Source organism: Macrobrachium rosenbergii, chromosome 10 (genome assembly GCF_040412425.1).
Source record: "Macrobrachium rosenbergii isolate ZJJX-2024 chromosome 10, ASM4041242v1, whole genome shotgun sequence".
In the NCBI taxonomy this organism is placed as follows: domain Eukaryota; kingdom Metazoa; phylum Arthropoda; class Malacostraca; order Decapoda; family Palaemonidae; genus Macrobrachium; species Macrobrachium rosenbergii.
In genome coordinates, this window is record NC_089750.1 from 61,054,817 (window position 1) to 61,067,905 (window position 13,089).

General features: G+C 40.6%; 1 protein-coding gene across 10 annotated transcripts in view; it reads right to left on the reverse strand.

Moving 5' to 3' along the window:
* Window positions 1-12,886, reverse strand: part of LOC136842676 (tubulin-specific chaperone C-like) — a 39,748-nt gene extending 26,862 nt beyond the window's left edge. For 3 of the 10 annotated variants that reach the window (XM_067110327.1, XM_067110325.1, XM_067110333.1), the window contains exons 1-2: window positions 12,678-12,860; window positions 7,849-8,012 (exon numbers count right to left, since the gene is read on the reverse strand). Coding sequence is in view for 5 of the 10 variants with exons in the window: in XM_067110333.1 (XP_066966434.1) it covers window positions 7,849-7,975 (127 nt within the window). In the remaining 5 variants the exon portion in view is untranslated. Of the gene's footprint in view, window positions 1-7,848; window positions 8,013-12,444 lie in introns of all 10 variants that reach the window. The other 7 variants (XR_010854303.1, XR_010854302.1, XM_067110330.1 and 4 more) reach the window with 7 other exon arrangements.
* Between the last annotated feature and the right edge of the window lie 203 nt (window positions 12,887-13,089).

Consider the following 13,089-nt stretch of genomic DNA (forward strand, 5'->3'; position numbering starts at 1 on the left):
AGATCAAAAAAGTGGCAGAACAGAGATGGTTCGTTAAGGATGAGTGGCAAGAGAGCTTTTGAATTTCCTTTCTCTGTAAGCAAAAAACTAATTTGGTGGTTGATTGATTATGAAATTTAGGTCTTGAAGACCATTCTATATTTCTTCTTAAGGGTATAAATGAACACCAAGGAAATACTAAGATTGCTTTAATAAATTCTCATCTGCCAAGGCAAAAATTAAGACCCTGGATCAGCAATTAGAACAGATGGCACAAAAAACCTAAGCTGTTTATCAATAAATGGAGGGAACATATATTGAAATCTGTTTTATTTAAATCACCAATAAATCCTGAAAAACATCACAGAAAGTGACATTCTTCACCTGTCAAACATAAGAAAAATGACATTTTTATAATAAAACATGGTTTTATATACAGGTAGTCGTCGACTTACGACCTATGCGACTTATGACCGACCGACTTTACGACGGCTACGACAATATAATAATATATAATAATATTTAATTTTATATTTTGCTAAAAAATACATTGGCGCGCGTACGATATTTTCCCACTACCAGCAGTGCGCTCATATCCGAGAGATGCTCAGCTTTCAGCAGCATTCAGTGTGTTTGTGTCGTTCGAAAATGGTAAAAGATTCATATTTTTGTAATGTATTTTGTATTTCTATTTTTTGCAAATAAATCAAATGTAATAACAAATTACCATATGTATTTAATTCAAACCTATAAATAAATAAAAGTAAATAATACGTCATACGTGTAGCCGATTGGCAATGCAAATGGCGGATAAGAAAATGTAAACAGACCAGACAGATGGTTTGAATGCCTACAATAAAAATGTTAAATACAGTAATAAAAGTAAGTATTAATCAAGGAGTTCAAGCATGATAAGATTTCATATGCTAAACGTAATAATAGGTACTATACATGCACATTTTTGGGATAATATAAAATGTATATGTAGGCTAGTCATACTTAGGATATAATATATGATGGATAATATAAGGTAGGTACAGAATACATGTACATATGTGGTTGGTCGACTTACGACCGCTCTGTCAGAACCTAATGCCGTCGTAAGTCGATGACTACCTGTATACTTACCAGGTAATTACATAGCTAGTTTCCACTCGAACGGCAGCTTAGATTCAAAATTTCGCTGGTGGCGCTTCAACACTGTTGGTGTAGGTGACCAGCCCGTCCCACTAATGGAACATTGGAAAGACCTAGTAGACAACCCTCATTCGTTTTTTGCCTTATGCCCATCAGAGGGGAGGAGGGTGGGCTTCGGTTCTGTAATTACTTGCTAAGTATATAAAACCTTATTTTATTATAATGTCATTTTTTATAAGTAACTTACCAAGTAATTACACAGCTGAACCCGACATTGACAGGAGACCATGCCAGTCACTATCCTGTGGTACTGCAGAATTTTAAATGCTATTTAGCTGGTGCCAGTCTGGAGGTGGCACCAGGTAAGCCGTGGAAGCTCGTGGATTGGTATAATCATCGCTGGTGCCAGGTGAGCTAGGCACCAGGAGAACTGGACGCCAGCCGAGGTGCTGGGAGTTTGTGGATGTCGTAAGTTCTAAAGTTGTCACCAGACTATAGCTGGTGCCAAGCGAGCTGAGCACCAGGGAAGTCCGAAGCTCTGGGCACTGGGAGCTCTATAGCTGGGGCCAGACTTGTAGTTGGTGCCAGGAGAGCTAGCAGCTTGAGATTCTGGAAGCTCTAAAGCTGGCAACAGACAGTAGCTGATGCCAAGAGATCTGGGTGCCAGCGGAGCTAGTAGTTTGGGTTTCACTTCTCAAGATAGTGAGACGCGACGGATGATTATACTTCCAGTAGGTCAATGCAGAATGAAAATAAGGGGCATATGTGCCTGTGAAATGTGAAGGACGATTATGCTTCCAGTAGGCCGATGCAGAATGGAAATAAGGGGCATATGTGCCTGAAAGCTAAAGAAGTAGAGGCTACTCTGATGTCCTTAGCTTTCACTAAAACAAGGCAAAGTTGTTCTGAACCCGAGTGTTTCGGAAATAAAATCTCTTTAGGATGAAGGACACTGCGATCATAGTCCGAGGGTGAGGGGGTTCTTGACTGAACATCAAATGATAAGACGACCCTCTTGATTATCAAGCCCTGCTCAAGTAAATACCTAAAAATTCCAACTGGACATAGAGCTCACTCTTCCCTCAGAGTTAGTGAGCACTCCTGGGTGCTTGGAGCATGCACTGGTGCCAGGCTGTAGCTGGTGTCAGGTGAGCTGGGCACCATGCGAGTTAGGAATTTGGGAGCTGAATGCAACTCTTGGAAGCCAAGGATGTCCGGTAAGTTCTAAGGGAGAAAGAACGGATCCAGGTCTTGGATGGATCCTCGTTCTTGGTTAAAATCAAAGGAAAGATGAGGAAAACGCACCTCTTGCTTCCTAGCTGGGCGTGCAAAGGGTTTGAAAGGTTGTTGAGATGAAAGATCCAGATCTCTGTGCTAACCAGAGATAAGCATAGATCGGTACCTCTTCGAGGAAAGTGAGATGTCCTAGATCTTCTCAGAAACAAAGAGGTGATCTGCAGCAGGGTCAGAGATGTCTTCAAAGAAGAGACGAAGAGTCCGAGACACCAGCTTTGGAAGATGACCACTAAGTCTGGGAGACAGAGGAAGAGGGTGACTTCTGAATCTTGTAATAGCCTCTGCAACATGTCTTCATGACTCTTTGGAAGACAATCCTCTGGACAGTCCACCGCCTGTCTGGGCAAGAGTGGACCTCCCTTGGTAGTATCTCTGAAGCTAGGTTGTCTGAGACGACATGGTTTTGGGGAAAGATCTTGAAGAGTCCACCAACAACTGTAGCAGGTTCACATTACATGTGCCAGAATTGGCTAAGAGTGTTACTGGAAACAGCGCCTGAGACTGTCTAGCACTTCCTCAATCATGTTGAAGGATCCTTGAAGAGGCAAACAGGTTCAAGGTTGGTTTGCTTCATACAATATTTAGATCCTGACAACTCAGGGGATTGAAGGGCCATGATGGGAAGGACAAGCTTCTGATGGCCCAGTACGTCCTTCAAAAATTGGTTCCCTGAATAAATCAAGTGAATAAAAGACTTGATTGATCTGTCAACAAAGGAAGAACTCTGCTGTTTGGTCGAGAGGGAACGCTGGATCCAGCTTGCCTGCTTAAGTAGACGTGTTAGGACTGAGGTCCTATCCTATCCAAGTAGACTACCATAGTCTAAATGTGAGCTAAGGTCGAGCAGCACTAGAGCCATAAGAGAAGCACTTTAGCTCTCCAAAGTATAACTGAAGGTTCCGTTCTTCTTGGGGACTGAGTCCTGGACATCTTCCAGGTTCCTCAAGTGGGCTCCTTTGACCTAGATCTGAGGTGCCGAGAAGAAGACCAGAACTAGGCTCAGCAGAAGAAAGAATTCTCTTGCACAAGTCATGTTCCGACAGCCACCACTGAAGGTCCGACTAAAGAATCCTGGGCTAAGAAACAACACAGAGGTGTCAGACTTTGTTTCCCTGTTCCGGTACAGGATACTGTCAAGAGCCTTCAAGCTCCTTTTCTTCGAAGGTAATAAAGGAGTCAGTCAACATGTAAAGACTGGAATTATGCCCAGACAAAAGGGGAAGTCAAATGCAGGTAGAGCTAGGAATCAGGAGAGGTCAAAGCACAAACTCCTGATTGGGGAGCCCTGCCTCAAAAGACAGAACTTAAAAACTCTTTGGAGTTTGGATGGGGATCTGGAAGAAAGAACTGTATGGATCATCTCCCTCTTGACCTTCATCTACTGTCTAGGCGAGAGAAATGATGAACTGTGGACATGCAGCTCATTGTCAAGAGCCGAGTACAAGAAACAGTGTCGAGCACTCCCAAAATAGTCTGAACGGCGTCATTTGGGAGCAATGGCCCACTGCAACTGTGTGAATCTCACAGTAGAAGAGAGCACCAGAGATCTCCTTCTAGAGAATACAAAACAAGAGCGGAAAAAACTCTAAAACCATAACTGTCCGAGTCCGTACATGACAGGGCACGGAAACAATCCAAGGTGCCAAGCCTCTGGCACTGGGTGCTCTGACACTGGACACTCAATGTCACGTTAAGTGATGGTTTTTGCGGGAACTCATTGCTTTTGGTGTTTTGATGTTTTCGTGGGCTGCCATTTTTCTGTCTTCAGTCGGGTCTGGTAGGGCAGCAAGAGTAGCAGCAGTGGCAGCAGCAGCAGGCAGTTTTTGGAGTCGGCGTTGGTCGAAGTTTTTGGTGCAGCAAATTGGTCACCCAATAAAGCATGACGGAGGTGGAGTGTGACCATGAGTAGTCGTGGTGACCACACGATGTCATCTTTGAAACAGTGAAGATCGGGGTTTTCTGTTGTCTTTTTGTCCCTGTTGCCAGCTGAGGGCTGTCTTGGTGCTATGGAGGACGCGTATGTTTTTTTTTTGCCCGCTGTTGTTTATTTTTGTGACTTTTTGTTTATTTAACTTGATTTTGTTTAGAGCTGCTTTTGGCTTTTTTGTATTTATGGTTTTATCTTTTACCAGACCTGACTCACTTGTAAATATTGGCTCATTTTATTGTTTTTGTTGTTTTCCCCTCCTTTGTTTGTTGACACAGGACACAGGTGGATATGTTAAAGAACCTGCATAAAAACATGGGAGCGTGACAGGGCGGCTCTGTTTTTGATGGCGGGGTTGTTACGGCGGAGGGGAGCATGGATAAAAGAAAAAAATAATCTTTTTTTTTTTTTTTTTTTAGGTGGGGTGTCACGTTAAGTGATGGTTTTGCGGGAACTGCTGGTTCCCGCTGATTGCCACTGTGCCTTCATGTTTTTTTTTGTTTTGATGTTTTCGGGTGAGCTGCCCGTTTTCTGTCTTCACTCTGGTAGGGCAGCGGAGGCGGCAGTGGCAGCAGCAGCAGGCAGTTTTTGGAGTCACGTTGGTCGAGTTTTTGAGCAGCAAATGGAGCACGCCTGGAGAGGAACCATGAGCTGCGATGAACTTGGGAGCTGTCCTGGAACTCCATCGGGGTTTCTGGTTGGTGGGTTTTTGTCCCTGTTGCACAGTTGACTGTCTTGTGCCCGATGGAGGAATGTTTGGTTTTTTTTTTTTTTTTTGCCTGCTGTTGTTTATTTTTTGCCTTTTTTTCTTACAGCTACTTTTTGTTTATTTAACTTGACAACTGCCTTTTGGTTTTTTTTATTTATGGTTTTTATCTTTTACCAAAACTGGTAAATATTGTCTTTTTTTAACTCATTTTATTGTTTTTGAGATTTCCCTCCTTTGTTTGTTGCACCTGCCGTCAGTCGCCAGCCCCGGTATGCCTCTAGTCTACACTGGGGTCAGTAACAACTAATGGTCCAACAAAGGATTCCAAAACTGATGTGAAAAGTGAAGAGGTAGTGTCTCTCATCCACACTGGGTGCTAGGTGATCCTGGCTCCAAACACTGGGGATGAGTGGACACAGGACACAGGTGGATGCGCAAACATGGGAGCTTGGATACTGGGCGCTTGGATTGGCACCACCACTGTCAAGGCAACTGAACGGATGAGCTTTATGGAGGGGAACCTCGGAACTTTTCAATGGCTGGACTCTGTATAGAATCGGAGACCTGTTGACAAAAACTGAGATATGTCTTTTCAACTGCTGAGATAAATCCAGGGGTACACTGGGGTCAGTAACTATCCACACTGGGATTCCAAAAGTGTCAACGGAGCCTCTTGTCCACACTGGGATCCTTATCCTGCTCACACTGGGATACGTAACCCGAAAATACGCCATTGGCACCACCATGGTCAAGGCAAGCGCATCTTTATGGAAGGCTTTTCAATGGCTGTCTGTCGAGACCTGTTGACAAGAGGCTGCACTGAGGGGTAACTATCCAGGGGCAAAACCCTTTCAGACTCCCATGGACTGACAGTATGCCTCCTCTCAGGTTTAGGGGTCTGACAGGGACTGGGTTTAGGAGATCTGATAGGGCTGGATAGCCACCTCCTCCACTACACATCCATCAAGATGCCATTCCAGTGGCTGTCTGCCGATACCTGGGACCACAACAGGCTCGACTGGGGGGGGGGGACTACCCGTGTGGGGAAACCCCTGACCCCCCTTGGACTTCAATTTGCCTCCTCCCAGGAGTTGTGGGAAGTTTGACAGGGACCTTCTGTCTAGGAGCATCGGGAGACAAGTAGCCACCTCCTCCACTACACTACACTACACTGCACTTCACTATAACGAGGTTAACATCTGTTAACCAAAACACAAGACTGGCAAAGGTATGGAAAGGAAGGAAGGGAGCCAGGTGCAGGGGCAAGAGGCTAGTAGGAGAGAATTGGTGCCAGGGTGCCAGCGCTGGCGCCAAGTACGAAACGAGAGAGGGTGCTGGAGGCAAAGCTGGCACCCGAGATCGGTGCCAGCAAACTAGTAGTTTTGTAGCGTGAGCTGATTCTTGGCTGTCGAGAACGTCTACTCGTAGCAGCCAACAAAACCCCCAATTCTCTCCTTACTACTTTCTGCTTCAACATTTTCAGTTCTGCAAAGGAAGGTGTGACAGTTATGTAAAAAATTTATTTACCGGAGGCTTACAGGAAGCATAGGTCTGGGTAATAAATCATAACTGCCAAAGTTACAGGCCTAATGAAATGACAAAATACCCAAGAATTACTCTCAAGGCAATTATCGGTGGCTTGTGTGAAGCCTACAGCCAATAAACAAATCATAAATTGCCAAAGTTATGGCCTAATGAAAAGACACTAATGGAATGTCATAACATCTGAAAATTAAGGTAAAAACCAGTAGCCTATGGTTGGAAAGCAGTTCATGAACTGCAAAAGTTAATGCCTAATGAAAAAGCGTAACATACACCAACTACTTTATGATGGAATGCTGTAACATCCGATAATTAAATATAAAGCAAAACTATTATTGACGGCTCGCTAGTAGTTTAAAGGCCGTAAAACAATTCATAAATTACAAAGGTTATGGCCCAAAAAAAAGTCCTAACATAGACCAATTACTTTTATAATGGAGTGTCATAACACTCGAAAATTACTTTTAAAACAAAACTATTATCGGCAGCTTGCTACTAGTTTCCAGCCGGAAAACAATTCATAAATTGCCAAAGTATCGCCTAATGAAAAGGTGTGACATACAACAATTTGCTTTTATAATGGAATGTCGTAACACCCGAGAATTACTCTTAAGGCAAAACTATTATTGGTGCTGCCAGAGGCCTAACGGTAAGCAAACCATAAATGCAAATGGCGTTGTTTACTGGCGGCTCGTTCATGACTCTGAATCAACATAAACAAAAGATGAGGAAAAACTCATCCTGAAAGATTTCAGCTTGAAGGCTACAATATATGCATTCCGATGGTTGATTTAAGAATCCTCCATCGGAATCTGGTAAAATAACTGGAAAATAATGAATAAAGCTGTCACCAGACAAGGTGTTGCCACCACAGATGGCAGGAAACGAATGAGGATTGTTTGCTGGGTTGTTCCAGTATTCCGTTAATGGGACGGGCTGATCACCTACATAAACCATATTGAAGCAATACCAGCCAAATTTCGAATCTCAGCTGCCGTTTGAGTGGAAACTATTGCTATGTAATTACTTGGTGAGTTACTTATATAAAACTGATTTTTATGGGCATGCAAAAGATAACTATCATACTCAGAAATCTGTCCGACTTACGAATCAGATCAAAGTACAAGATGCTCTTAAACAACCACATTATAGAAGCCAATTTATGTCACCCCTAAATCTCGGGGGAAGGGATATCTTCATTCAAAAAACACTGTAAACTGTACAATAAAACATAAATACAACAAACTGCAATACAAACCTCTATCAGTATTCATACGATGGTAAACATAATAACAGCCTGCAAAAGCAAAAACTTCGGCAGCAAGTAAAAATGCGGCTCCCTTCTTGATAAAACTTATTGTCTGAGATTTAGGTTGCTTTCTCATTCTTACAGAAAAAACTCATTTCTTCTTGTAAAAATCCCTGAAAGAAAAGGAATCTTTCAAGAAAAATGTGTTGATACTTTAAATTTACAAATAGTTTCATTCTAACAGGGAGATAATATGGACATTTATTATATACAAAGGAATTCATTAATTAAATATACATCAGAACAAACTGATTAAAATAAGTTAACTTTCTGCCTTACATGACTCATGTCTAAAAAAAAAAAATGCTGACAGTTGATAAATACAGTATAACACTTCTTGTACTGAACACATTTCAAACCTGCATCCTATAACTGTACTTATAATTCTATCAATTAAAGAATTTAATCATAAGGTAACTTTTGTGATAACTTTACAGTAAACTTTCTTTTATAATTATCAATGCATATTTATGAAGTAAAAAAAATATCAATGCATATTTATGAAGTAAGTTTCCAAAATCACTTCTTCTTTCCTGTAAATACCTCCAAAGTAAATACTGCTATCCATTTTGTGTAAAATTAGACATATTTCATGACATAACCATCATTTTTCTCATTTTTTCAATTCTGAGCAGGGCATAAAACTAATTTGTAAATTCAAAACTGGCCCCTGCCCACAACAACAAAAATGTAGAAAAACAGGAAATTTTCTATGGTAGTCATAAAATAGGGTATCCCAACAGTTATGGAAACAAAAATTCATAATCCTTGTATATATAGGACCAGTGCTTCTTTACATAGTGAGGACATGGGCATTTAAAAATATAAAGGAGATTCTGAAAATGTGTGACTAAATGATGCAGGAGTGTGATGAGAATATCCTATTAAAAATGAGTTGGTAGCAGAGAAATGGGTGCCCATAGACCGTGAGACATGGAAATGGTATAGGCAAGTTATGGGAAGAGAAGCGGTCAGTAAGAGTAGTAGTAAATCTAGCAGTGGCGGAAGACTTGCCAAAAAAAACTCACCATATGTCTATCGATGCAAGGAGATAACCCTACTTATAGATGTTGATAAAACAGCACTTAACATTAACTGGAACTTCCAGTCTCATGATAAAACAGTAATTTTGATTAGATTCATTAGTTCTTCTAAGGGAAAATTGATATTTTCATGAATTCAGTAGCAATAATCTCTACTTTATCTCCATATAACCTTTTCACTACTTGGGAGTAACTGAGCAAATGTTGCAAATAAATAAACCTCAGCATATGCACTCAGCCCATCCAATGATATCAAGTGAATTCACCCAATTACAGAAGACAGCAAAAGTATTTTATATATTTTACTGAAGATCTCCTGAAACCAGTCCTGACTTTGAAACAAAACCTTACTATGAAGCAATTATGGAGACTGCCTTTACCTGTAAGTGAGGCAGGTGTGAGGATATAAAGGGTATCTGCAGTGAATCACCCTGTCTAGAACACCTGACACCACTGTGGATTAAGGGACCTTTAGACTTCTGCCTTGCATGTGCAAGCTTGAGGTAGGGAGTGTGTGAAGTCCGCAGAAGGAGGATGCCTTTATTCCAGTACGGTATATATAGGCTACACCATATATTAGATAAAGTTAGGTTAGATTGCAGTGCATCCCAATTAAAAGATGACAGAATTCAATACAGAACCAATGAATGGATGACAACAACTGCAACAATTTTTCCTCAAAAATATTTGAGGCAAATTCATTATTTGTGACATCTGGTAGGGAATGCTAGAAGACCTGGTAATAACAAGTCCAAAATCAATCATCATCCAGTTCAAACTGCAGTTACAGTTTTATTCATGTGTCAATATTGCATATGGGTTAATGGTAACACAAATGGACTGCTTCTCTTCCTGGAAAATCTATGGAAATTCATAGACATGTCGGAAATATTTACAATCAGACAAGTTTTGATCTCTGGAAAATCTAATGGAAACTCATAGACACGTCAGAAATATTTACAATCAGACAAGTTTTGATCTATCAGGAATTGAAGTTTAGCATCCTAAACAGATATTCATTGACCTATGATAACTATTCAGCCACAAGTCATGACGGCCATTTTGAAGACTATGACAAACATCTAATCATATTTTGAAGCCCTGCTCCCTGAACACGATGGATGGACATAAAAACTATCTTGCATTTCAAAAAGCAAATATCACTGTCTTAGAAGTCTCTGGAATTTTTAAGAGTTTTACTGCAAGGCCTTACTGTGGTTCGCAATAGGCCTAACTGTTAGATGAGCAATAATCTGTCACCAGTAATGAAAAAAAAAAAAAAAAAAAAAAAAAAAAAAAAAAAAGCACACACACACGGCATGTAGTCAGCTTATGATGAATCTGACATTCGTTTCTGTTGCAAATGTTTGGTAACCCATTACAATTGGCCTATGTCTTAAAATAATGAGGGTCCACATAAGTTGTGCCTCACATGACCATGGACACCTCCTCACCTGACCTGATCCAAAAGCCATGGTTCCCACCATGATTACCAGTTTACTATTATTGAATAAAGTGGTGGTCATAATGGGTTAAACAAATGCTAACGACAAAATGAATATCAAATCTGCCAAAACACATGGAAATTTATAAGGAAAAACCATAATTTACGTCCATACTGTGGCCACAGTTCTAAATTGGATCCTACAAAAATTAACCATTGAAGTGAATTCCTTCCTCCTCATAATTTTATGATTTTAAAATTCTGGGCACCACATAAAAACCTGTAACTTTCAAATATGGCATTTTTACCTTGTAAACACACAAGAATGCTAAAGAACAGCACATTCAATGAGAAACAGAAAAAATGGCAGAATCTGAAGATAATTTGCAGTTTTCCTAGACATACAAACCATCACCATTTTACAGTTGCACATTAAAGTCAAATTTTGAAATCTTGTTTCCAAGCTTCAACTGACATAAATAAAAAGATAAGAGTTTGTGTTCCCAAGTTATTCTTAAAAGAACTGTTCCCTCATGAGGTACCGGACAGCAAATTGCAGAAAAGGAGCAGCAGCCATGGCTAAAGAAAAGTGACTAAAAAGAGCCTAAAACTACATAAAATGATCATCTAGGAGACAAAACGTGAAAGGAATTATAATTAAAATTGGTTAAGTCATGAATATGTAAGATTCATTTAAAAGACAAAAAGACGGGCAAGGCAGCACATGAAACTGGCATTGAACACAAAAGACAGTTATAGTTTCTACAACCAATATCTAAATAAAGGGGCTTATAAGATTGTATCAATTTTGTTATGGGACAAGCCATGAACAAATACCTTAATCTACAAGTGACTGAAACACTTGATAAACATACCCTATTATCCCATTATGCCTGTGTGATATGTAACTGGATTTGATTATAAAATTAAAAGCAATGTACTTAGCAAAACATTACTTTGTCATAAATTGCTAGGTTAGGCTAACCTACTGGTCTATAGCCTAGACTATCGAAGCATACAACATACATTAGCTAAGTTAACAGACAGAAACACCCAATGCTAGGCGTACTGAGCTAGCTGAGCTGAAAAAATTGTCTTTCGGCAAAATCAAGCAAACGGGCCAGATAGTTTCTTTTTGGGTAGATTCTGGCACACTGAACAACTTTTATTCTACACAACTTTTCATTTGGTAATTTTAAGTATTAGCTCCGTGCCTGTTTTTACCTTGGAAACTGGTTTTTTCTACACTTTTATGGCTTCTGATACTGGCGGTGCATTTGATTGTTGTCAGCCAAATGGAATGTCCCTTCCCCGTGTTTAGTACTGGCCCGGGGGGAACCCATACGTTAACAAGTTATTGCAATTGCTGGACAGGATATGAACTGTTCCAAACAGACGTACCCGTGCTCTGTCTTGTGAAGATTACATATGGAAACCCCTTGTTGGATGGACTTCAGGGGTTAATTACAGGTTAATTACTTTTGTGTGACAAAAGCTGAAGGTAAATCCATAATTAGCAACTAAAAAACTGTAGAAAAAGTCAAGTTACAAGGAAATTGCAGCCGTGGAGCTACTACTTAGATCTACCTTTCATTTGGAGTCATTGTTAATGGGCTACAGGCGCATCCCTTGGTTAGGCACACTACCCGAACCCACTCCCCAACCTGACCTATTCACTATATAGGCCTACCTCAGCTTACGCTCAGGAGCCAATGTAAGCAGAAGGGTCACAAGGTCTGGCTTACGTGTAGCCTAGGCTAGTGGTAGCAGGCATTTCAGAAGGAATACACTCTAACCAGACCTACCTTTACTATTTTAATTCACAGCAGGGTTGCCCCTGGCTGACCAGTATCCCCTTTCCCCCTCAAAATTAATATCACCGAAACCTAGGCCTAAAGGGTGCCAATCATTAGCCTACACCATAGGCCTAAACTAACTTCCCTTGGGGTGTCATTGCGTGTACACACCTGATTTGAGCGAAACTTGCAAATGACATTCTGGTGGGTATTTTACATCATGATAATGGAACTCGGTCAGTCTTGGGCCTACAGTACATACCTCTAGGTGGGGCAGTTTAATCTTTACGAAACACACTGCAGCAGTTTCCTAAGCCTACGCCTACGTTGGCCTAATTTGCCTACTGAACAAAAGAGCCACGAACGTTTCCACACAGACTTGACTGTAATAGATATTGCCAAAAGACCTCACCTCTCTTCAAATGCAAAACTTTTACGAGCTCGTAGGAACGTACAGCTCTTTACACCACGGTTCAGTAAACAAATATGTAATACCTGAGTCACTCACTAGACCGTTGATTCACGGATTCCGATCTTCTTCCTCATTCGTGTTTGACGTTATGGTCAAACTAAACTACTTCTGCTACCTTGGCAACCACGGGAAACATTCGTATTTCCTAAAATTGTGCAACAGATAACATACGTCTCTATTTGAATAATCCACATTATTTACTTTTCTCATATCTGAGCTTCAACACTACACCAAATTTCTCCTGTTATCTTGGAAACCAGACAATTATGTCCTTTTGGTCCTGACACGATGACAAGCCTATTGCACATTCTTTTAACGTCCATCTTAATTTTTACCAACTTTGTATCGAAAATAAAACCATTCCTACTATTGACCGAAATGGATTCACGTAAATATTTCATTTTACGGCTGTCAATGCGGATATCTTTTGGTGAG